This window comes from Schistocerca cancellata, chromosome 8 (assembly GCF_023864275.1).
Source record: "Schistocerca cancellata isolate TAMUIC-IGC-003103 chromosome 8, iqSchCanc2.1, whole genome shotgun sequence".
NCBI classification, from domain to species: Eukaryota; Metazoa; Arthropoda; class Insecta; order Orthoptera; family Acrididae; genus Schistocerca; species Schistocerca cancellata.
In genome coordinates, this window is record NC_064633.1 from 38,593,944 (window position 1) to 38,618,941 (window position 24,998).

Sequence of the window (24,998 nt, forward strand, 5' to 3'; positions counted from 1 at the left end):
TAGAGCAGCATGAAGAACCAGTCTCTGGACACACACACACACACACACACACACACACACACACACACACACACACACACACACAAGCACAACTGAAACTACACTGTGTTTCAGCTCTCTGAGACTGCAGACGTGTGTGCAAGTTGTGCTTGCGTGAGTCTGTGTGTGTGTGTGTGTGTGTGTGTGTGTGTGTGTGTGTGTGTGTGTGTGTGTGTGTACTGCTGACAAAGGCCTTAATAGCCAAAAGCTATGATTGTGTGAATCTTTTTATTGTGCCTATCGCGACTCAGCATCTCCGCTATATGGTAAGTAGCAACTTTCCTTCTCTCGTTTTCTTACAAGTACTTTAAGATGTATCACATCTCCCCAAATAACTCAACAAAGGAAAATCCAGGATGAAATAATGACAATATTATGGAAAGGAGAGTTGCTACCCACTGTGACTCTGTGTCTCAGCTATATGGTGAGTAGCAACTATCTTTTTCATAATACTCTCCAAACAACTCTTACTCAACACAATATCCTACTCCTAATTAATCTCAAGTGTGTTAGCTTTGTATTCTCTCCACTACTGATTTTATTATTTTATTTTAGAGCAGTTTTCCTTCACCTTCCAATAGACCCATGATTTTTGTTCATCTTCTCATCTATTGAAATGTAAAAGGCATTTTTCGATCCTCCAACATGTGTAACATTTTATACTTCCAGTCTTGTGCACACAGTAATGAATTGCATCAGTGATAATTTACTGCACTGTCTGTTCAAAGAATCACATAAAAACAATAAATACTTCTGCAGATAGATAAGTAACAGATTACACAGTTGTGTACTACTATACATTATGCATATCACCTATGGCAGCACATTTTAACATCCACTTACAACGTGTTACATAGTAACTGAATTGACTTGCTATTGCATTCTGACTTAGAGTTGGGATTTCAGCTTAAGTTTTAACTTTAAAAACATGTGCATAATTAATTAAATCATAGAGAAATATGGTATGGAAAGTTCTCATTATATAAAAGTAGAGAAACCAACTTACCAAACTGTGTAAGCATTGTGTCATCCATAGTCACACATGAAAGAACGAAACTTCACTAACTTTTGGATTTGAAAAAAGATTGATTTGGCTGAAAGTTAATGAAGTTTCATTCTTTTACCGGCGCCTGTTGATGAGTCAATGTTTCCACTATTTGATAAACCATAGATAATGTATTAATATTGTAAATCCTGAATTTTCATCATTTAATGGTGAAGAGGTTGTATTTGGGAGGGGTTGTTGAAGGATGTCTCCATACTATCCTATTTTTATCTTTTATCTTGATAATATTTATGGAAATCAGTTAAACATTCCTTGTGTCAGCATCTATCAGTGAATCAATATGGAAAATAAGGAAGGTCTAGTTGTAGAACACCACCAAACCAAAGTAGGAGTAAAAAACTGAGCTTGTAGCCAAAGATTTCCAAACATTTGATTGAATGCAGTCCCTGTGTTATCAAAATTATACATCCAAGAGTACACAAATACAAGTAAACTGCAGTAATGACATCGATATGTTTCCTGACACAACTCAATGAGGAGAATTAAATCAAATCAAACTGCCTAAACTGTAGAACCTCCCCCAACTTCAGGTAGTTTGTCAGAGAGAGGTCAGGAACTTCAAAGAGAGAGGTCCAGAGCTTCAATGTGGCCAGATTGTGCCATTATGGAGTAAAAACACAAAGGACATCCATTAATTGCTCTGTTAGATCTAAGAAATTGATAGAGAGCCTTGTCAGCTACAACAGAAGATTTGTACAAGGAGGTTTGAAAAGTCCATGCAAAAATTAAGACTACTTACGTGTTTGGGGTAAACCTTTTTTATTTTTCGACATAGTCTCCTTTTAGACTTATACACTTTGTCCAATGGTGTTCTAATTTGTTGATCCCTTCAGAATAATAGGAACTGTCCAAGTCTGCAAAATAGCTATTAGTTGCTGCAATCACCTCCACTTTTGAAAAAAATCTTTGCCCCGCCAGCCATTTCTTCAAATTGGGGAACAAATAGTAGTCCAAGGGAGCAAAGTCTGGAGAATAGGGGGATGTGAAATGAGTCGGAATCCTATTTCCATTAATTTTGCGATCACAACTGCTGAGGTGTGTGCTGGTGCCTTGTTGTGATGGAAAAGGACATTTTTGCTATCCAATCGCTGGGGTTTTTCTTGCAGCTCGGTTTTCAAATGGTCCAATAATGATGAATAATATGCACCTGTAATAGTCTTTTCCAGATAGTCGATGAGGATTATCCCTTGCGAATCTCAAAAGACAGTCGCCATAACCTTTCCGGCCGAAGGAATGGTCTTCGCCTTTTATGGTGCAGATTCTCCCTTGGTAACAGGTTGTTGTTTGGTCTCAAGAGTATAGTAATGTATCCATATTTCATCTACAGTGATGAAACGTTGCTTAAAGTCCTGCAGATTCTTCCTGAACAGTTGCAAACCATCCCTGCAACACTTCACATGATTTCGTTTTTGGTCAAGTATGAGCAATTGCAGAACCCATCTTACGGAGAGCTTTCTCATGTCCAAATAATTATGCAAAATATTACAAACCTGTTCATTCGAGATGCCCACAGCACTAGCAATCTCATGCACCTTAACTCTTCTGTCATCCATCACCATATCATGGATTTTATCAATGATTTCTGGATTCGTAACCTCCACAGGGAGTCCAGGACGTTTAGCATCACTTGTGCCCATATGTACACTCCGAAAATTGTGAAACCACTTATAAACTGTTCTAATCAAAGGTGCAGAGTCACCGTAATGTTTATCAAGCTTCTCTTTAGTCTCCTGAGGCGTTTTGCCTTTCATAAAGTAATGTTTAATCACCACACAAAATTCTCCTTTGTCCATTTTTTGACAATCACTCGACTTCCTTGATTCACACGAATGCCAAACACAAAGAAATAGACCAATATGGCTAAAACTTGGTGTGCGCTCTTTCCAAAGATGCTACTAACCACACATGACCTCGATATGCACTGGTGGTGCCATCTCCCGCACTTTGCATGGACTTTTCAAACACCCCTCGTACTGAAGAACAACTACAGAGATCAGAGGAACAAGAGGAGTCAGATCTCTGGTTGTGCTAATGCCATGAAATCACTGATCATAAGAACAAACATGAAATACATTCAGTGAGAAACTATTAATTACCATGTCATCTTAGTATGGAAAAAAGAAAGTTGTCACAAGGAATTTTTGGAATTTTTATTTGTAAATCCAAGATTTATAGCTCACAACTTTTTACTTTTGCCAAAAATCTTCCGAAACTGAAACGTAAAGTATTGCAAATCTTTCAGTCCAGTTGTTGAGGAAAAATTATTCAAATTCAAATATTTTTTGCTTAGTATTCATTATGTGAATGCTGTAGTTTCCTTTGGAGAAAAAAATTCAATCCATACTACAACAACAATCTGGTACTGGAGGTTTCTGTTTAAGACATCAGCTTTCTAGTAGGGTTGATACCGTTCTCAGTTATCTTCTATGATTTATTTATCTTCTATGATTTATTTATCTTCTATGATTTATTTATCTTCTATGATTTATTTATCTTCTATGATTTATTTATCTTCTATGATTTATTTATCTTCTATGATTTATTTATCTTCTATGATTTATTTATCTTCTATGATTTATTTATCTTCTTGCATCCTTGATACTTTAGAAAGAGCTTCTTAATTTCAAAAATAAAAAAACTGTAATATCTAATTATCATACTTTGTTTCTTCTTTTATTATTATTTGACACATCTAGTTATGTAGGATTAAATTGAGTAGCAAATGTCCATGGTCACAGAACAAGTCATTACATGAGTGTAAGATCACAAAGGTAAAAACAGATAAACTAAAAAGTACATGAATCCTATGAACAAGAAGCTATGACTATATATTTGCATAATCAACAATATAACACATGAAATTGCATGATTTCTTTCCCAGAAACTTCCTGGAAGAATAGGAAAATGTGAGGATTACCACTAAGATTTTTGAACTCTTCTGGTAGCTTACTAAAACCGGATGCAGCAGAATACTGCATGTTTCTTTATTCTCTTTTTTCCATCCACAATTACAGTTTTATACAGAATGAATAACACAGTGTTTCAAGTTACATGCAGTTTGTATTGAAATATCTGTGTAAAAAGCAAATTAAAATCATTAACTTGATGAAATAGTACCTCTTCCACTGATGTAGCAGTTTGGAGATGATCTTTTGGTGAAGAAAATTTCCTTGAGAATTCAAAAATTGGTCCATCTGCTTTCTCACCAGTAACTGCTTCACTCTGCTGCTGTGTTGGTTCTGGATAATCAGAGTATCAATAAATTACCAACAATTCCATGATCTGTACAATAATAACAATGACAGGCCACTTTTTAAGCGAACAATAAAAGGAATTATGTAAATAATACCACCCAACAAGTAAAATAAAATCATCCATAGTGTCTACATCTTTTTATATTAATGCTGATGAAATTATATTAAATATAGAGAGCTGGTGATATCCTTGACTTTATCATAAAGAACACTTTCTAGTGTGTATAGCTCATATGCAAAGACAGGTAAGTTCCTCACCCTCTGCAGGTGGCAAAAGCTAACCCATTCTTTAAGAAAAGTGAGAAAAATACTGAGAAAAATACATATTACACAAGCCCAGATATTGTTCACAATGTATACTAAACACAGTTTCATAGTGTTATCATAGTCCATGGAGACTCTCCACCTAGCTCAGACATTCTCCTGGTTCAAAAAGAGTGTAGGTAATGCGTGTGGAAAGCCAGCAAACAGCTATAGACTTCTCTTCCAAAAATCTGTTAGTTTACTTCTTGGCAGAATTTATATATTGGAAATGTCTCTGTTTATTAAAAGTAATGCCACTAATGCTAATATCCATTATCAAGATACGTGACAGAAAAAGAAACTCCATATTCAAATAGTGTGTATCTCTGCCTTTAAAAATTCATTGTTTAACCAAAGTATTCAACTATACAACAACATGCCAATAAAAATAACAACATGAAGTCTCTCACTTTGTTTAATATGAATCTGAACGCCTCCTCGCTTAAGCATTGGTTTTACACCAAATCTGAATTTTTCATCAATTTATATGCAAATAAATATTAAATCAAATAAAACAATGATTTTTGTACAAGAAATAAGCACTAATGTAAAATATGTGTAAACAAATGTTTGTATAATATCATTTGTACCTATGCTGGTCATGTACTCTATGTATGTGTGTGTCTATCTCTCCATACATGAGTTAATGCAAAATGAGAAAAGTAATATAGAATTATTAACATTTACTCGTGGAAAATTTGTGAGCAATGCAAGCAAGTACTGCAGAAATGTTTGTAGAGAGCGAGAGAGAGAGAGAGAGAGAGAGAGAGAGAGAGAGAATGTGTCAAAGGAGCAGGAATGAAGAGCACATTAAGCATTACAGATCACAGATGCATGAAAGAAATAAGTAACAGTGTTCTTGAAAGTTAATGGATGTTAACTATGTTTATGACTTGATCTTTCTATCAGCTTATAAGAAAAAATTTGTATATTTCCTTGATATTTTCATATTTCAGAATTATGTGGAATCATTCCAGGGTACACTGAAAGAGCATAACAATAGCCAGATGAAAACATATTTTGGATTCAAGTGCTTGGTAAAGATAAACTTAAATCCTTTTGATCAAGCAGTCCACCATAGGTGTACTGCCAGTCATAGTGTCCAACAGGACTAATATTTCAGGGCTCAGACATGTTGCCATTGTCACGTTTGTTGACAAACTGAGCTCCTGAGGGTGCACAGCCGACTTACGCTATCTGATCAAAAAGTTTCCAGACACCCTTCATGTAATGTGGAATTGACCACTAGACATCAGATATGCGGATCCACCAGTATAAAAAGAGGCAGGGAATATCATCATACCAGTAGAAAAGCAGCAACAGGAGAATGGGCCAGTCAGGAGACCTCACTGACTCCTAGCATGGACTTCTTGTTGTATATCACCTGAGTAACAAATACACCTGGGACATTTCAGTCCTTCTAAAGACAGCCTAGTTAAGTGATGGAGATGCGATTGTGAAGTGGGAGCGCCAAGGATCAACCACAGCTAAATTGAGACCAGTCAGTCCTCATGCGCAGAGGAGCAAGGACTGTCATGCACTGCAAAGGGTGACAGTACAAAAATCTCATAAAATCAGTGGCAGGAATCACTTGTGAGTTTCAGAGTGCCATCAGAGGTCCAGCTAGCACAATGACTGTGTGTACCAAATTAAAATGAGAGGGGCACAAAAAACGAGCAGCTCCTCGTAAGTCGTACATTTCTGTAGCCAATGCTAAATGATGCTTGCAGTTGTGTGAAGTGTGACACCACTGGACATTGGATAACTGGGAACAAGTAATTTAGAGGATGAATAGTGCTGTACCCTCTGGCAATCCAATGGAAGGGTTCGGATTTGGCGAATTCTTGGAGAACTTTACTTGCCACCAGGTGTAGTGCCAACAGTGAAGTATGGAGAAGGTCGTGGTACTGTATGGGAATGTTTTTTGATGTTATGATGAGGTCCCATTATTGCTCTTAAGAAAAATGTGGAAGAACAGTAATATGTTTTACAGCATTGTGTTCTCCATAGACCCAGGAAGAGGAACAGTTCAGAGACTTTGATTGCAGCAGTATCATAAATCAGCATCTGTGAGGCAATGGTTTGTGAAAGATAAGATTCTTGAATTGGACTAGCCCACTCACGAGCCCCAACCTGAACCCAATGGAACACCTTTGGTACAAATTAGAATGTTGATTTCACCCCAGACCCCAGTGTTCCACATCGCTTTTTTCTCTGGTTTTGGCTCTTGAGGAAGAATGGACTGCCATTCCTCCTCCGCATACATCCGAACACATCACTGAAAGTGTCCTCAGCACAGTTCAAGCCGTCATTAAGCTGAAGACTTCATACACCTTATACTACTGTCTACTAATAGGTGTCCGGATACTTTTGATAACATAGTGTATATCCCCTGCCACAACTAGCCATTCACTCCACAGAGACACTTGCATCAGCATCTGTGGTAGTATCGAAGTAGTTTCTCTGTCTGCTCTGGTCGCCAGATCATTTTGTTTGGTGAGCATCTTCTTAATTATACCTAGTGTTGGTTCCCAAGCCTTGCTGAGATTATACCCACAATCCTGATTGATATAGATTATCCCTGGTGCAAATTTTGTTGACTTCCCTTATAACACTGTCCCAGTATTTGGAAGTCTGCACTAAAATCCTGGTATGTTCATATTTCATTACATGATTCTCTAACAAATAGCATTCTGACCCCACAAACTTGTTGGGGTACATTAGTCGAGTGTGCTGCTGGTGTTCTTGGCCTCGATCTTCAATGGTGCACACTGTTTGTTCAATATACATCTGTCCCATTGACATGGAATCTGATATACCCTGGGCTTCCATAATTTGAGGTCATCTTTGACACTTCCCAATAAAGCCTGTGTTTTATTGGGCAGGCAAAAGACAATTCTCACCCACTGCTTTTTCAGTATGTGCCCTACTTTTCCCAATAGCATGCTGGTGTATAGTATTCAGGTTACCTCTTACTCCGTGATTTCTTCCCTCACCATTTGTTGTACTGTAGTAGCAGAACAAGGAGCGCGCTTACTCTGCCATTCTGAGTATCCATTTTTTTTTTAACACAGTTCTGAGATGTTTCATTTCCTGGAGCAGACACTCTGCACCTCATACGGCGTGTGCCCTGTGTACTAGAGCTTTTATATCCCATTTCAATGTGCATAGTGGTGGCAGCTATCTGCATGCAAATACAGGTCAGTGTGCGCCTTCTTCCAATACACACAGTGCCCCATCGTTGACATCATCAGCTCTTCTCTTGACTGCTAAGTCCAGCAATGGTAGTCTTCCTCCTCCTTTGGTCTCCATAGTGAATTTGATATTGGGACGTACAGAGATCAGGTGTACAAGGAAGGCAAGAAGTTTGTTCCTCATATGGTGCTGATAAACATGTCATCCACAAAAAAGCAGGTGGGATTCTACTTAGATTACATAAGGGCCTCTTCCTCTAAGTGTTCCATATATAAATTCACAGCTACTAATGAGAGTGGGTTACCCATGGCAACTCCATCCATCAATTAAATAGAAAATATGAAGAGGTTACAAAATACCTGAAAATGTCAGTGGCCTTCTCATCAAATTTCTGACCAATGAGTTCCTGTGACTCATGTAGAGGCATCCTGGTGTATAACAAAACCATGTCAAAACTCACCATGATAAAGGAGTCTTTGAGCCTGAGGTCATTGATGTGTTTCACAAAATCCACAGAATTGTGGATGTGATGTGGGCATTTACCCACATAAGGACTTAGTTCAGGTATTTTGTGATCAAATACATAGGAGCTTTGATGTTGCTGACAATGTGACATAACAGCACCTAATCTTTCTGGACCTTAGGGACTCCATAAAGTCTTCGCAGTACAATTCTTTGGGGTTAAAATTTCTTGATGACCCCTTCTGGTAACTCCGATTCCTTAAGAAGTGCACTGGTCTTGTTCTCCACCTTCTTGGTGTTGTCAGTGTTGATCTTCCTGTGTCATCATTTAGCAAGCTCTGCATCTTCTCAGTGTAGTCCTTGTGGAAGACAACAACAGAAGCATTGTCTTTGTCATCAGATTCCATGCCAATGTGGACGAACAATGTGCACCACTGAAGATCAATGCCAAAAACAACAGTGACAGACTCAATTAATGTACCTCAACAAGTTCGTGACCACAGAACACTGTTTGTCAGAGAATCAATGATGGAATATGAACCTACCAGGATTTTAACACAAGCTTCCAAATTATGGGACAGTGTCATTAGAGAATCCACCTTGGATAACTGGGGCTAATTACGAAGACACTCGCCAAACACAACAATCTGATGACCAGGACAGACAGACAGAGCAACTGCATCAACACTACCACACACACTGATGCAAACACCTCTGCGAATGCTGATGTATGCCCTCAGGCATGGACCGATGAACAGAACAGCTTGTGGTGTGAGAGGATGTAAGTCAGCTGTGTACCTTCATGAGCTCAGTATGTCAACACACCTGATGACGGTGACACGTCAGATCGCCAAAATTTTGAGCCCGTTGAACACTATGGACTAGTAGTACGACTGTAAATTGTTCGACCACCAGATATGCCAGGAGAAACTGAAAAATTAATTCTTTTTGTCCAACAATCCTACTTTCAATAGATGTTGTTACGGTGATAGTGAAAAATGTTTCAAATTGAATTTCAGAACTTACTAGACAATTCTGTCTTCAGGCTTTACAGTAAAGATCAAATTAATGTGTAAAGATGGCTACAATAAATTAGTTAATATCACATAGATGTTTCAGATAAATACAATGCTGCCATACTTTACTCACCATCTCTTCCTGCAGCTGCTACTAATTTGCTGTAATATCCATTCAGTGCTATTAATTCCGAGTGAGTACCTTCCTCCACAACACAGCCTCCTGAAAGAACAATTATGCGATCTGCAGACACCACTGTTGACAATCTGTGTGCAACCAGCACAGTGGTACGACCTGCACTGGCCTTCTCCAGTGCTGCCTGGACGTGGGCTTCACTATGGGTATCTAGTGCAGAAGTAGCTTCATCCAGCAACAGAATGCGAGGGTTGCGCACAAGGGCTCTCGCTATTGCAATCCGCTGTTTCTGGCCACCTGAAAGTTGTGCTCCTCTATCTCCCACCAGAGTATCATAGCCCTGTTGAAATTAACTGTATAATAAGTACACATTGGTGTCATTAATCAATATTTTTTGTATAATCTGCTGTACTAAACAGTAGTGAAGATTACAGCTATGTTCTATCTCCCTCTGTCACCAATGACACTTCCTCAGTAATGTAATTTCTCTAAAGAAAGGTTTTAATCATTATATGAACATTATATGTAGTTACAGTGACCTCTGATTTCTGTGTATATTCATCATGCTAAAGAGAGAGAGGAGGAGAAGTAGTGACGAAGAGTGAGTGAGGGCGGAAGGGTAGGGATAGAGAGGTGCACCGTACTGAATGTCTTGTACTTGAACCTCCTTTTAATATTCTTTCTTCCTTATTTCTTTATTAAATGGAACAGTGTGTCATTCATAATTTCCATCATATACAATTTCTTGTTCTAATGCTTCTAAACTAAACTAAACTGAACTCCATCCAAATGGGTTTTGGACGGCCCAATGGTACCGACCAACCACCGTGTCATCCTCAGCCCAAAGACATCACTGGACGCGGATATGGAGCGGCATGTGGTCAGCAGACGGCTCTCCCAGCCGTTAACGAGACCGGAGCCTCTACTTCTCAATCAAGTAGTTTCTCAGCTTGCCTCACACGGGCTGAGTGCACCACTCTTGCCAACAGCACTCGGCACACAGGATGGTCATGGATCTAAGTGCTAGCCCAGCTCAACAGCGCTTAACTTCAGTGACGTGACAGAAACTGGTGTTACCACTGCACCAAGGCCATTAGCACTCTAATCCTTCAGTGGGGTTTAATAGCACACTTTTTTGTGATACACCATCAACAACATAAATGCAAAGCTGAAATGAGCAAGACACGATCATCACAAACAAATGTTAGGATTTGGAATAGCTTATCCATGTTGTATCACACAGGATCAATATAGAAGAAACAATTTCAGCAAGATTACATCAATCTGAGATCAGGGTCATGAAACAAAAGACATGCAACAACTGATACAAACATAAAATCGCAATGGCAAGAAAACTGTAATGTTAGAACAAACTTCATTCTGTTGTACACAGTCGATGCTGGTCAGTTTCAAAGCATTGACCGGAATCAGCACTAGAATAAGCACAAACTGTAATTATCAATTCATATTGTAATAACAGCATTAATGGCATCATTCTGTGACAGATTGTCTCAGTGATTATAAACATAAATATCGCATCTATTTGGCAGAATGACATTTTTAAAAAAAAATGTTGGGAGATTTCAGATATTTGTGGTACACTAATTATTGTCTTAAAGATAAATGTCAGGTCACAGTCTTTTTTTTTTACGTGTACGTGTACGTGTGTGTGTGTGTGTGTGTGTGTGTGTGTGTGTGTGTGTGTGTGTGTGTGTGTGTGTGTGTGTGTGTGAGCGCGTGTGCCTGTCGGGGAGGGGACAGGAGGGGAGTGGGGAAGGAGGGGGACAGAGCAAGTGGGAGGGAGGGGGGGGGGTGTTTGCATTTGGTTATGGTTGTGTGTGCATGTGCAGGTGGACTCAAGATAATAATGCTCTAGAAGCTTTACAATATAGCAAAGCCAGCAATAAATTTTAACAGTACACATATCACTATCATGTAAATGATGAGATTGTTTCTCACTTGTGGCATTCGGCATATGAAGTCATGGGCATTTGCTTCAATAGCTGCTTTCTCTATTTCTGCTTGACTTGCATCAGGTTTTCCGTATCTAATGTTTTCTGCTATAGTTGTTGCAAACAGTACTGGTTCTTGACCAACAACTCCTATGTTGCTACGAAGCCAACGAACATTCAAGTTCCTCAAATCACAGCCATCCAAGGACACCTAGAATACAAAATATCAACCAAAATTTTAATTGTAAGGTCAAGCTTTACTTAGATTCAGAGACAAGACACAAGTCCCACAGACTGAACAGCTTTTATACTTCAGTTAAAACTTCCAAGCTGAGAGGTCTTGACAGGTATATAAAACTAATCCTTGGTGTTTTGTCTCCAGTTGTGGAGACATCTTTGAAGAAAAAACGGCAACTGCATCAAGGGCTTGAGGGCCCCCTGGTGGCATCACCATACATCACATGATGCCAAATGAATATCATCTCTGGCTTGTGTCATCACTGGCAATTAAGAGTAATCGATCGTCCTGTTGGCACATATATTAAAAGTAATATGTTGTATGTAAATCTCTACTGCTTCTGTACACAAGTGTACATGATAATGAACTGTCCTGACTAAAATGCTAGTCTCAACAAATTTTATTTAATGGGTTCCTGTTTAGGTATCACATTCAGCTAAATCCAGTTTGTCAGTTTGCCTCAGGTGACAGTTCCCTTTATGTTCAACCAAGTAAGTGTTAACACTTTCTTTTTTGGTTGCAACGTATTCTTGGCCACATCAACATGGAATATTACATATCACAGGTGTTGCTAGTGGATGCTGTACATCCAACAGCAGGCTGTAAACGTGGATGAGGAACAAAAAATTCCCAGATTTTTCCTGGATTTCCCGGTTAAAAATAAACTTTCTCCCGGATGAAAATACACTTTTTCCGTGTTAAGTAACAGTATACTTTCCCTTGGAACTGTAAAACCTATCAATCCTTTCAATGGTTGTGGTTTTATACACTGACATTGAATTTCCCAGCACTTTAGAAAACGAAACTCAGGGGAAAAAACACGCTTTGGAAATATGTCTGATGCGCAGCAACACATAAACTGCATATTTTCATATTACGAAAGTATAAATTTGAATTCCACTGAACACCACGTTACTTTCTGAAGGATTGAAATTGAGATTGCAATGCACTTTTGTAAGCCAGTCGTAGTTCATGTCAAACAATCTCGCCAGCCGATGACAGCAGATATACAAAGTAGACTTGGCCACTGTTTCTATGTTTCAATATAGTGTATGGATACGTGGAACTGTTTCAGTGTTTCGAAATGGCAGTGTTCCACTGTTTCGAAATAGTGGTGTTTCATTCCCCTCTGTCTTGGATAACTGGACCAGATTTGATCTCGAGGCAGACACAGAAACTGTATCGTTGTTTCAAAATAATTCGGTTTCAGGCCACTTGTGCTTGGAATGGATTCACTGTATACAGTCATGTTTCATTCCACTGTATCTCGGATGAGATTTGGGCATGGCACAGATACTGAAACACGTTTAACGTACTACTCCATAAAACACTTTCAGGAGTGTCGAAATCTTTTTTACACATAACAGCATGAAGCTCATGATTTCCGAAAATAAAGCTTTGTTTCTAATTGGCTGCCCTATTCCAAAATGGAGTAATATCTGCTTTATAAACACTAACAAACAATAAAATAACGCACACTATTCGCATTCAAAATAATAAAATTGTGAAAAATATTCAATTAAATTACACATATCTTATAACATACAATTCTCTGTTCATGTACAGTAATCATATTAAAAAATGCAAGTAAACCTTACAACATTTTGGATAAAAAAAGGTGTAGAGTGGCAGTTTTTAGACATATACATACACTGGATGTACGTATACTTCCAAGCAATCTGGCTGATGGGTCACTGACGGTGTAGTGATGAATGGGAAGGGCTGGAAATCACGGTGGATTTGGGGGACAAAAATTTTGTTATTTATTCAAATTACGTGGCTTTATTTGTGAGTCTATAGCCAACGTGTCTATTCTCCACAATGATTCATTTTGCGTGCACGGAAATTTGCAGGACAAGTATATTACCCATACTAACGGAATGTGGGAATCCCAGTAGTGTATCCGTTGTTTCTGCAGTTTGCTCCTGCCTCCAGTTCTGTTCATATTGGTTCTTCTGTCTTCAGCTACGGCGTTAATGAAGCCCGGTGTAGGATTATTTTTTGAAGATGAATCCTGAGAAAATTAAATGTAACTTGTGCTCAGAAGTGTTGTCGTTTAAAAGTAGTTCAACTTCTTGCTTAAACAGACATTTCTGACATAAGCATCCAACAGCTAATGTAAGTAAAACTCTTTCGAAACCAGTGTTTATTAATCTCCGGCAGTGATGAAGCCAGTTCGGTTTCCACAGCAACTGTTCAGGTATCTGCCATTTCAGTGCCAATGCGTCAAGGTGAACAAACTGGGCAAGAAATACCAAGCACTTCCACCGGTCCAGTTCTGGGTTGGTGTGGTAGACAAACAAAGACTACTGGATTTGCATCAAGACCAGTGCCTCCACCCCAATGAGCCAAAATAGACAAACAGATTTTAAGACTTGTTAAAGAGTAACTTATATTTAATGTAGCTGAGAGTGTAGAGTTTAGAAAAATGACTTATTTATTGAATGAAAACTATGTACCTCCCAGTAGAAAAACAGTCTCCAACAGTTAACTCTCTCAAGTGTTCGACAACGCACTCATATGAGTAAGATCTGCAGTGCAAGCTGCATCCTGCATCTGTATTACGACTGACCAATGGACATCTGTGAAAAATGAGAATTATATTGCAGTGACTGCTCACTTCATTCATAAAAACTGCAATCTGAAGTTGTTATCTAGTTTTAAATTCCATGACAATGATAAAGCTGAAAACATTTCCTATGAATTACAAAATGTGACTTCAACAAACAAAATTGTAGTGTGTACTACAGATAATGCACCAAGTATGGTGAAGGCAATGATGATGTGCAAATGTGCCTTGTTTTGCAGATAACTGAATTTAATTGTGCATGCAAGCCTTGAACCAATTACAGACACAAGGGAAAAAGCTAAGTCAATAGCAGAATTTTCACATGAAGTCCTTAAGCACTTGGGAAATTAGGCAATATTCAGAAGCAAATGTACTTCCCTATTTTAACACCGAAATAAGATTGCCCTATGAAATGTTTGACAGGCTTTTGAAAATCAAAGAGCCTTTGCAAAGCACACTTGCCATCCTCAGTGTGGATTCACTAACAAAACTATCCAATGAAGACAGATCATTTATTGAAAAATCTTGTGAAATACTATCTCCTTTTGAGCAAGTCACAACAGAAATTAGACCGGGGAAATGCCAACACCTTAAGACATTTTTAATTTTTACATTTTTACTGATTTAGTTACGTTTTTTATTGAGCTACCTAAAGTTTAATTGGGGATTTCTGCTTTCATTAAAAATATAATTTTGTTAAACTAATTCCATTTATAAAGTGAACAATGCGATAGCAATGTCTACTGGATTTTGGTATTTCCCCAGTCGCCAGGGCAATTTTGACACCACTTTGGAGTAATGCCGATATTAGTGAGAAATAATAACATGAATGTATATCAATAAAATGTATATTGTTACAAAGTTATATATGATACTTATAACAGTATGTACCCCCCCATGAACCAAGGACCTTGCCGTTGGTAGGGAGGCTTGTGTGCCTCAGCGATACTGATAGCCGTACTGTAGGTGCAACCACAACTGAGGGGTAACTGTTGAGAGGCCAAACAAACGTGTGATTCTTGAAGAGGGGCAGCAGCCTTTTCAGTAGTTGCAGGGGCAACAGTCTGGATGATTGACTGATATGGCCTTTTAACACTAACCAAAACAGCCTTGCTTCCTCACAAGCAACTTCTAATCAAGCTGCGGGCCTATGGGGTATCGTCTCAGTTGTGCGACTGGATTCATGATTTCCTGTCAGGAAGGTCGCAGTTCGTAGTAATAGACAGCAAATCATGGAGTAAAATTGAAGTGATATCAGGAGTTCCCCAGGGAAGCGTCCTGGGACCTCTGCTGTTCCTGATCTATATAAATGACCTGGGTGACAATCTGAGCAGTTCTCTTAGGTTGTTCGCAGATGATGCTGTAATTTACCATCTAGTAAGGTCATCCGAAGACCAGTATCAGTTGCAAAGTGATTTAGAAAATATTGCTGTATGGTGTGGCAGGTGGCAGTTGACGCTAAATAATGAAAAGTGTGAGGTGATCCACATGAGTTCCAAAAGAAATCCGTTGGAATTCAATTACTTGATAAATAGTACAATTCTCAAGGCTGTCAATTCAACTAAGTACCTGGGTGTTAAAATTACGAACAACTTCAGTTGGAAAGACCACATAGATAATATTGTGGGGAAGGTGAGCCAAAGGTTACGTTTCATTGACAGGACACTTAGAAGATGCAACAAGTCCACTAAAGAGACAGCTTACACTACATTCGTTTGTCCTCTGTTAGAATATTGCTGTGCGGTGTGGGATCCTTACCAGGTGGGATTGACAGAGGACATCGAAAGGGTGCAAAAAAGGGCAGCTCATTTTGTATTATCACGTAATAGGGCAGAGAGTGTGGCAGATATGATACGCGAGTTGGGATGGAAGTCATTAAAGCAAAGACGTTTTTCGTCGCGGTGAGATCTATTTACGAAATTTCAGTCACCAACTTTCTCTTCCGAATGCGAAAATATTTTGTTGAGCCCAACTTACATAGGTATGAATGATCATCAAAATAAAATAAGAGAAATCAGAGCTCGAACAGAAAGGTTTAGGTGTTCGTTTTTCCCGCGCGCTGTTCGGGAGTGGAATGATAGAGAGATAGTATGATTGCGATTCGATGAACCCTCTGCCAAGCACTTAAACGTGAATTGCAGAGTAATCATGTAGATGTAGATGTAGATGTACTGCGAACGGCTGAAAGCAAGTGGAAACTACATTCGTAATTTTTCCCAAAGGCATGCAGCTTTACTGTATGGTTAAATGATGATGGCGTCCTCTTGGAAAAAATATTCCAGAGGTAAAATATCCCCCCATTCGGATCTCCAGGCAGGAACTACTCAAGAGGGTGTCGTTATCAGGAGAAGGGAAACTGGCATTCTATGGATCGGACCATGGAATGTCAGCACCCTTAATTGGGCAGGTAGATTAGAAAATTTCAAAAGAGAACTGGATAGGTTAAAGTTAGATATAGTGGGAATTAGTGAAGTTCGGTGGCAAGAGGAACAAGACTTTTGGTCAGGTGAATACAGGGTTATAAAGACAAAATCAAATTGGGGTAATGCAGGAGTAGGTTTAAATATGAACAAAAATAGGAGAAGGTAGGGTACTACAAACAGCATAGTGAATGCATTAATGTGGCCAAGATAGACACAAAGCCCATGCCTACTACAATAGTACAAGTTTATATGCCAACTAGCTCTGCAGATGAAGAAATTGATGAAATGTATGATGACATAAAAGAAATTATTCAGATAGTGAAGGGAGACGAAAATTTAATAGTCATGGATTGGGGGTAAGAAATGAATGAGGAAGCCGCCTGGTAGAATTTTGCACAGAGCATAACTTAATCATAGCTAACACTTGGTTCAAGAATCGTGAAAGAAGGTGGTACACACGCAAGAAGACTAGAGATACTAGAAGGTGTCAGAAGATTATATAATAACTGCAGATTAAAACTGAAGAAACTGCAAAAAGGTGGGAATTTAAGGAGATGGGACCTGGTTAAACTGACAGAACCAGAGGTTGTACAGAGTTTCAGAGAGAGCATTTTGGAACAACTGAAAAGAACGGGGGCAAGAAATACAGTAGAAGAAGAATGGGTAGCTTTGAGAGATGAAATAGTAAAGGCAGCAGAGGATCAAGTAGGTAAAAAGATGAAGGCTAGTAGAAATCCTTGGGTAACAGAAGAAATATTGAATTTAATTGATGAAAGGAGAAAATATAAAAATTCAGTAAATGAAGCAGTCAAAAAGGGATAGAAACGTCTCAAAAATGAGATCGACAGGAAGTGCAAAATGGCTAACCATGGCTAGAGGACAAATGTAAGGATGTAGAGGCATATCTCACTAGGGGTAAGATAGATACTGCCTACAGGAAAATTAAAGAGACCTTTGGAAAAAAGAGAACCACTTGTATGAACATCAAGAGCTCAGATGGAAACCCAGTTCTAAGCAAAGAAGGGAAAGCAGAAAGGTGGAAGGAGTATATAGAGGGTCTATACAAGGACAATATTACGGAAATGAAAGAGGATGTAGATGAAGACAAAATGGGAGATATGATACTGAGTGAAGAGTTTGACAGAGCACTGAACGACCTGAGTTGAAACAAGACCCCGGGAGTAGACAACATTCCATTAGAACTACTGACAGCCTAGGGAGAGCCAGTCCTGACAAAACTCTACCATCTGGTCAGCAAGATGTATGAGACAGGCGAAATACACTCAGACTTCAAGAAGAATATAATAATTCCAATCCCAAAGAAAGCAGGTGCTGAAAGCAGAAGATAGATTAAGGAAAGGCAAACCTACGTTTCTAGCATTGTAGACTTAGAGAAAGCCTTTGACAATGTTGACTGGGATACTCTCTTTCAAATTCTCAAGGTGGCAGGGGTAAAATACAGGGAGCGAAAGGCTATTTACAATTTGTACAGAAACCAGATGGCAGTTATAATAGTTGAGGGACATGAAAGGGAGGCAGTGGTTGGGAAGGGAGTGAGACAGGGTAGTAGCCTCTCCCCGATGTTATTCAGTCTGTATATTGAGCAAGCTGTAAAGGAAACGAAAGAAAAATTTGGAGTAGGTATTAAAATCCATGGAGAGGAAATAAAAACTTTGAGGTTCGCCGATGACATTGTAATTCTGTCAGAGACAGCAAAGGACTTGAAAGAGCAGTTGAACGGAATGGACAGTGTCTTGAAAGAATGATATAAGATGAACATCAACAAAAGCAAAACAAGGATAATCAAATGTAGTCCAATTAAATCAGGTGATGCTGAGTGAATTAGATAACGAAATGAGACACTTAAAATAGTACAGGAGTTTTGCTATTTGGGGAGCAAAATAACTGATGATGGTTGAAGTAGAGAGGATATAAAATGTAGACTGGCAATGGCAAGGAAAGCGTTTCTGAAGAAGAGAAATTTGTTAACATCGAGTATAGATTTAAGTGTCAGGAAGTCTTTTCTGAAAGTATTTGTATGGAGTGTAGCCATGTATAGAAGTGAAACATGGACGATAAATAGTTTGGACAAGAAGAGAACAGAAGCTTTCGAAATGTGGTGCTACAGAAGAATGCTGAAGATTAGATGGGTAGATCACATAACTAATGAGGGGGTATTGAAAAGAATTGGGAAGAAGAGGAGTTTGTGCCACAACTTGACTAGAAGAAGGGATCGAATGGTAGAACATGTTCTGAGGCATCTAGGGATCACAAATTTAGCATTGGAGGGCAGCGTGGAGGGTAAAAATCGTAGAGGGAGACCAAGAGATGAATACACTAAGCAGATTCAGAAGGATGTAGGTTGCAGTAAGTACTGGGAGATGAAGAAGCTTGCACAGGATAGAGTAGCATGGAGAGCTGCATCAAACCAGTCTCAGTACTGAAGACCACAACAACAACAACAACAACAACAACAACAACAACAGTATGTCATGACTATAGATAAAGAAATATGACAAATAAGTCTGAAAATAAAACAAATCATTTTAAGAAGTACAGCAAAAGTCACAAATGTATTTTTCAGGAGAATCATAGCTGCTACAGTCTGCATGTGCCCACTACCCACAAAACGCACACCGATACCACAGTTCAGTTTTAATGCCATGTTCCCCACAGACTAAACACATTTCACTGTCTTTGGAAAATAAATCTATTCCGTCATCCGTTTCATCATCGTCGCTAACGTTGACTCATCTATTTCTTCTTCAGAAGATGTTTCTTCTAAATAAATCTGTCTGCTGCACCTTTTCTTCTTTTTTTGCCTTTGGATGTGGCCTTGCATTTGGTAGTGCTTGATTTTGTTTTGGGTTTACCCTTGACGTGACCTGACTTCTTCAAAAGCTGAAGTTTAAGTTTTGGAACAATCTTTGGGTCATCAAATACCTTTTCTAATCCACGCTTAGCTTTCATAGCTTTAATGCCTCTTTTCTTCTGTGCTTCCTCCAATACAGTTTTCATGGGTGTGGACATCATAATAATGGAATGTTGCTTCCTGTCAACTTTTTGTGAGACACCATCTTGATGTTGTCATTGCTGTTGTTGCTCAGGCGATAAAGCTTCTAAGGCTTCTCTGAAGTGAGTTGTATCCTGAGAGATTTTTGGAGAAGGTGTTGTTCCAGGATCCGACCTCGAGAAGCAAGCTACTGGATTAGCATAAGATCCAGTCAAATTCAAGTCAGTGGTTTTCTAGGAATGCTGTGAATTTTAAGCCCTTGCCTGATTTGTGTTTGCAGGCTCCTCAGTGACCGCATTATTCCCATTGTGAACACCACGCCATTCATCGGTCTGTCAGCATTTTCTGGGTCAATGATGACCGGAGTTTGGAATCTGTTCTCAGATAAAATCCAAATCACTCAACTTTCCTGGTTTGTACGGGAAGATCCCTGTTGCACCAAATCCTGGTATGCCCTTCTCCATGGTTGTAAGCTTCATTGAAGATCAAAGCAATGTCATAAACTGATACCTTCTCAAAGCAATTGGCCCTTAAGAACGTGTCACACTTAATGTTGAATGCCTTCTTGAGAGGATCGTAAAAAGCCAGATCTGAAGGCTGCAATTTTTGTGACGTATGTTGCGGTATAGAAACCTCGTGAATATAATTATCCCTACAAAACTCATAGCTATCTAGAGAGATGCGACATCCATGGTTGTCCATAATTAATAACACGGGGTCTCCCTTGGTTGGTTTGGTGTTCTCTTTGAAGTGCTTAAGCCAATCATTGAAAAGATCTTCGTTTCAGCATCCATTATGTGAACATCTATATATGGCCCCAGCCGGCCCTCCTTTTTCCAACTGAGGAGACATCCACCCCTGGGCATAGATGAACATGAGTGGGATGTCAATCCCAGAAGCACTTACAGCACAGACCACTATAATATTCCTCCCTCGTTCCCAACTCGTTGCAGAGCCTACCTCATGTTGGCCTTTAGGGGCTAAAACATTTCCTGGCTTTTGAACTGTTGATATCCCAGTTTCATCCATACTGAATACTCTTGTTGCCTTAAGTTTGAAAAGAATAAATCAACTTCAGATTTATTAAAAGCCAGAATTCGGTTAAGGCTTGTTGCAGAAGGCTGCCTCAGGCTTAAGGTTGGGTTCCTTTTGCGGGAACAGGCCGCCCAGTCCTCACCTGCCATTTTTGTTCCTTTGTTAAAGCTGTGCTTAATATTCAAGTTTTCTGCAAGGTTGTATGCAAATCAGCGTAAGTCTGTTAATGTGATACCATAGTACTGGTTAGGCAATTGCTTTATAAGGTCAGCTGGAATAGATTCCTGTTCAGGTGTAAAATAAGCTTTTCTTCCCAACGCTGGTTTGGCTGCTGATTTTGCTTTTAAGCGATCATGTAGCATAATTCCGGGAATTCCTAACGCTGTGGCGACGCTCTTTACTGATCTACCACTTTCAACTAGCTCAAATGCCCTTTTAAAGAGTTTATTCATCCTGTTTACCCCTCTCAGTTGTCCATTTTCTCAATCTCACCATCTGGAATACAATAAAAACAAACTTTTAGGTATTAACAATCATCTATAAAATATTAGGACAGACGGGGAAATACCGACACCCTGTCAATATTGCCCCATAGTGGAATGTTGGCATTACCCCAGAGGGACAAGATGGCGGATACCTAATCCTACAGACTACTAAACACTTTGAAATGTTACAACTACTATATCAAAACGTTCGTTAAAATATGTAATACCTAGCTGTATATGTTGTATTTTAGTGACACAAACGATTGGAGTATTGCCTTAACTTGTTCAGAAGTCCTTCTTTACACCGAAAACTATAAAATTTTAAGATAAAATACCACAAAACTGCTGGCATGCATAGAAGACAGAAACACACTGAGCGCTAGTTGTGGTGTCGTCCACAAGGGCGCAGCACTACGCCACTGCGCTCCGCTACAAAAATACAACTAAAATCTATAAATCTATCGTGTCAGTATTGCCCCAGGCGTCAGCATTGCCCCGGTCTACCCTATGTGTTTCAGTGTGCACATCTCTAATTCAGAGCATAGGACACGTGATGCAATCAGCCAATAGCAACATCACTGTTGAGAAGGTAATGGCTTAAATTAATATACATAGTGTTGCTACAAGAAAAGAAAAGCTTTCACCTATAACATTGGTCTCGAAGCTTAATAAGCTGCAAGAGAAGCGAAGCTGTCACACATAAAGTTGATCTTTTTAGCGTGTGTTACACTTTAAGATACATCACACAAATGTGCTAGTAAAATTTTTAACAACGACATAAATGTCTGATTTGGGCTCGAAAATATTCTAAATGGTTGTCCTCAAAGATCTGATTTTTGAATGAGAGTCAAATGCTCTATGATTTAAGAAATTCATCAGACATTCGGAGTTCATCTTGCGAAAAAGGAAATTTACTTTGAAAGTAATGCTTTTCAAACAACAATTGCAAATATTTTCCCGCGATCTGTCAGAAATACATTCGTTTCAGCAGTTGCCAGAGAGTGCCAGATAACAGGCATCACCACGCTTGAACAGCTACGATGATGCAGGAAGCCCGTAAGTTCGTACATCTAAAACATTAAAAGATCTTATGTCATAAAGGAAACAAGACATTAGAAGATAATTCAAGAGCATGGGAATTTTATGAACCATACTAAAATGCATAATTTGGCTTAAAGTGCACAGTCGTATGTCCAGCTTCAAATGTAAATTTTCTTGGAGTACCAGTACTGTATTATCTCATGTTTGGTTCTTTATTATAGTATAACGCCATACGTGCTAGAAGATGAAAACATGAACTTGAAATGCAGTAAAGAGTTGAAACTAGCCAATAGTGTTGAATTAAACACTTCGTTTCAAATAAATTGATTGTTTCAGCAGAAAAGATTAATAAAAGTCAAATTTCTTTAACAAACCGACAAAAATAACTTCATTGTTCTGCAAGGTGATTAACGCTTGAGTGTCAGAAAGGTGGAAGCAAAATAAAATCTGAAATTAATAACATATTTTAGCCTTCCGTAATTATGTGAATGTATTTTAATTCACTTGATAGCTCCCAGCTACAGAAATCCGTTTGTTTTCATTTGACATGAGAGCAATAAACGAAGAGGAAAAAGCAAAATCACTTAACTCGAGTCACGTGGAGACTACCACCTCCCGACTACAACTCACACTGCTCTGTGCATTGGGCCCGGATCTACAATATTCCCGAACCCAGGCGATATTAGATAGTGGCACTCCCCCTCCCTCGAGCGTTTGAGGTAGGATGCAAAAAATTTAAAAAAATCAACTTTTCAAAGATATCTTCATTTTTAGCCCACATCTTTCTGAAGAGTCTGATACATAAAACATATATGTTCGAGGGAACGTAAGACGTTATTTGGTCTTCAGTGTGTCGAAGTGCAGTGCCATGCCTCTTTACACAGCATTCTTCCATCGCATGTCTCTGTATTTCACTCTGTGGAATTCACATGTGTAACATTTTGTAATGGGTGCCATCAAACTATATTCATGTCAGTGGAAATTAAAATGTCCTGTGGTGCCTCTTCTGTTCCCAGTCGGCTGGTTTGAATCCTGTCCCCCTTTTAAAAAATCTCACAATTAATACTGAATGGGATTATTTGTAACCGGCAGAACAAGAGCTCTTCAGAAAATTTGCAGTCTTTACTGCCTATTAGCTAATAACTGTATTGTGTGACATAAAATTAAATATAGGATACATAAAACGAGTAAAGACAAAAGAAAAGCAAGACAGTACATATTTCTTCAATCCTTACGTCCTAGCTTTTTTCTGTCTAATCTTGCCACAGCTTTATATGGCATACTTTCCTTTCTGGGAAAGGATCTATTACCTTATCAGAGTTCATCGACGACTTGCTACATAAAAAATCTAAATGTCGTCGTCTAATACTAGAAAATCTGTTAATAAAAATAGTACCCAAGACTGGTGCGGTTTCTTGATCTGATTACATATATTTTGTCACTGTCTGCTAGAAAAAACAAAATAGGCCTGGCTAATATTGCAGCAATTGTTACACACACCAAATAAACAAGACTGTTTGGCATAAATGGTCATTTTTATAACACAACAGAATATAATCCACGAAGTACCAATATCAAATGCCTATTAGGCCTACTACAACAAAACGTTTTATGTTAGGAAATATTTTTACATTTCATTCATACTCTCTAGCTTCTGAAGCATGAGATCGAAAAGTAGTAGCATAAAATTTTTATATAAATTTGGAATCGTCATATTCTTCTGTACTTTGTGTGAGTCCCCGTTTCTTCTCCTTCCTCATTCTAACAAACAATCTTGTCATCACTGCTTTTGTAACTATTGCTGCCAGTGTCAAAAATTTATTCTCTGGTTAACTTTACTATCCCTGCCAAAATCACCAGTTTAGTTATCCCGCACTTATTCTCCGGTTAGGTGTTATTACGTGTTCATACAACGCATCTTCCGTGTGACTCCCAGAATAGAACTTTAGCAGCTGCAAGCTAGGGACTGTATAACTGGCCCTTAGTAGTGTAGCAGTCTGGCCAAAAATTTTCTGCCAAAATTTCATTTTCTTGGATACACGGAGAAGACAATTCATAATCTTTGTTGCCTGTTATTCCTGTTAGTCATTTATTTCCACTCTAGTAGTCTGAATCTATGGAATTTGCTAGTAATTATAACAACGCTGATCATTTGCAAACCCAGTCAACCACATACACAGCAATTGGCATTCACCCGCTTGGCTTTATTCACTCAGTTCGTTTAGCCCTGTCCCCTTTTGACTGCAGGTAAGTTTATTTCTAGATGCAACAGGCATTCCCCTGGCAGAGACATCACGTACACTATGCACGCATTCAAAAATTAACTTACGATTCATTCAGAAATCAACTTAGAATTTGATCAAAAATGTTCAAAAATCAACAGGGATGCATTCAAAATCATATGAGTAATTGTTAGACCAAAAAAACTGCCATCCGGGCCAGATACCCCAGTTTGCCCCCACCCCCTAGTTCCGGGCCTGTTGCGCATACGCGAGTCTGGCAGCTTAGGCGCACCAGTAAGATTTTTCCGGATAGCATCTGGCTGCTTATACAGCTAACTGCCACACTACTGTAGCTAGAGGCTTGAGAAGGTACTACTCCTACACGGCTCAAATGCACGTGTGCATAAGCTCACTCGCAACCGCTCAAAAGAATCTAATGTAAGCAGTTGTGACATTACGCTCATCGGAGGCAATTTGTTGTTAAGAAACAATGCATAGTGTTCCTAAAGCCTTTGACACATTTTGCTGTTGGCAGATGCTTGTATGAGC

The 24,998-nt window shown here is 38.9% G+C and overlaps 1 protein-coding gene across 1 annotated transcript in view; it reads right to left on the bottom strand.

Annotated features, from left to right (window-relative positions):
- LOC126094634 (multidrug resistance protein homolog 49-like) overlaps positions 1-24,998 on the bottom strand; it is a 437,775-nt gene that overhangs the window by 126,229 nt on the left and 286,548 nt on the right. Inside the window, exons 12-14 of the mRNA XM_049909121.1 lie at positions 11,431-11,634; positions 9,469-9,811; positions 4,223-4,344 (exon numbers count right to left, since the gene is read on the bottom strand). Coding sequence (XP_049765078.1) covers positions 4,223-4,344; positions 9,469-9,811; positions 11,431-11,634 — 669 coding nt within the window. The remainder of the gene's footprint in view (positions 1-4,222; positions 4,345-9,468; positions 9,812-11,430; positions 11,635-24,998) is intronic.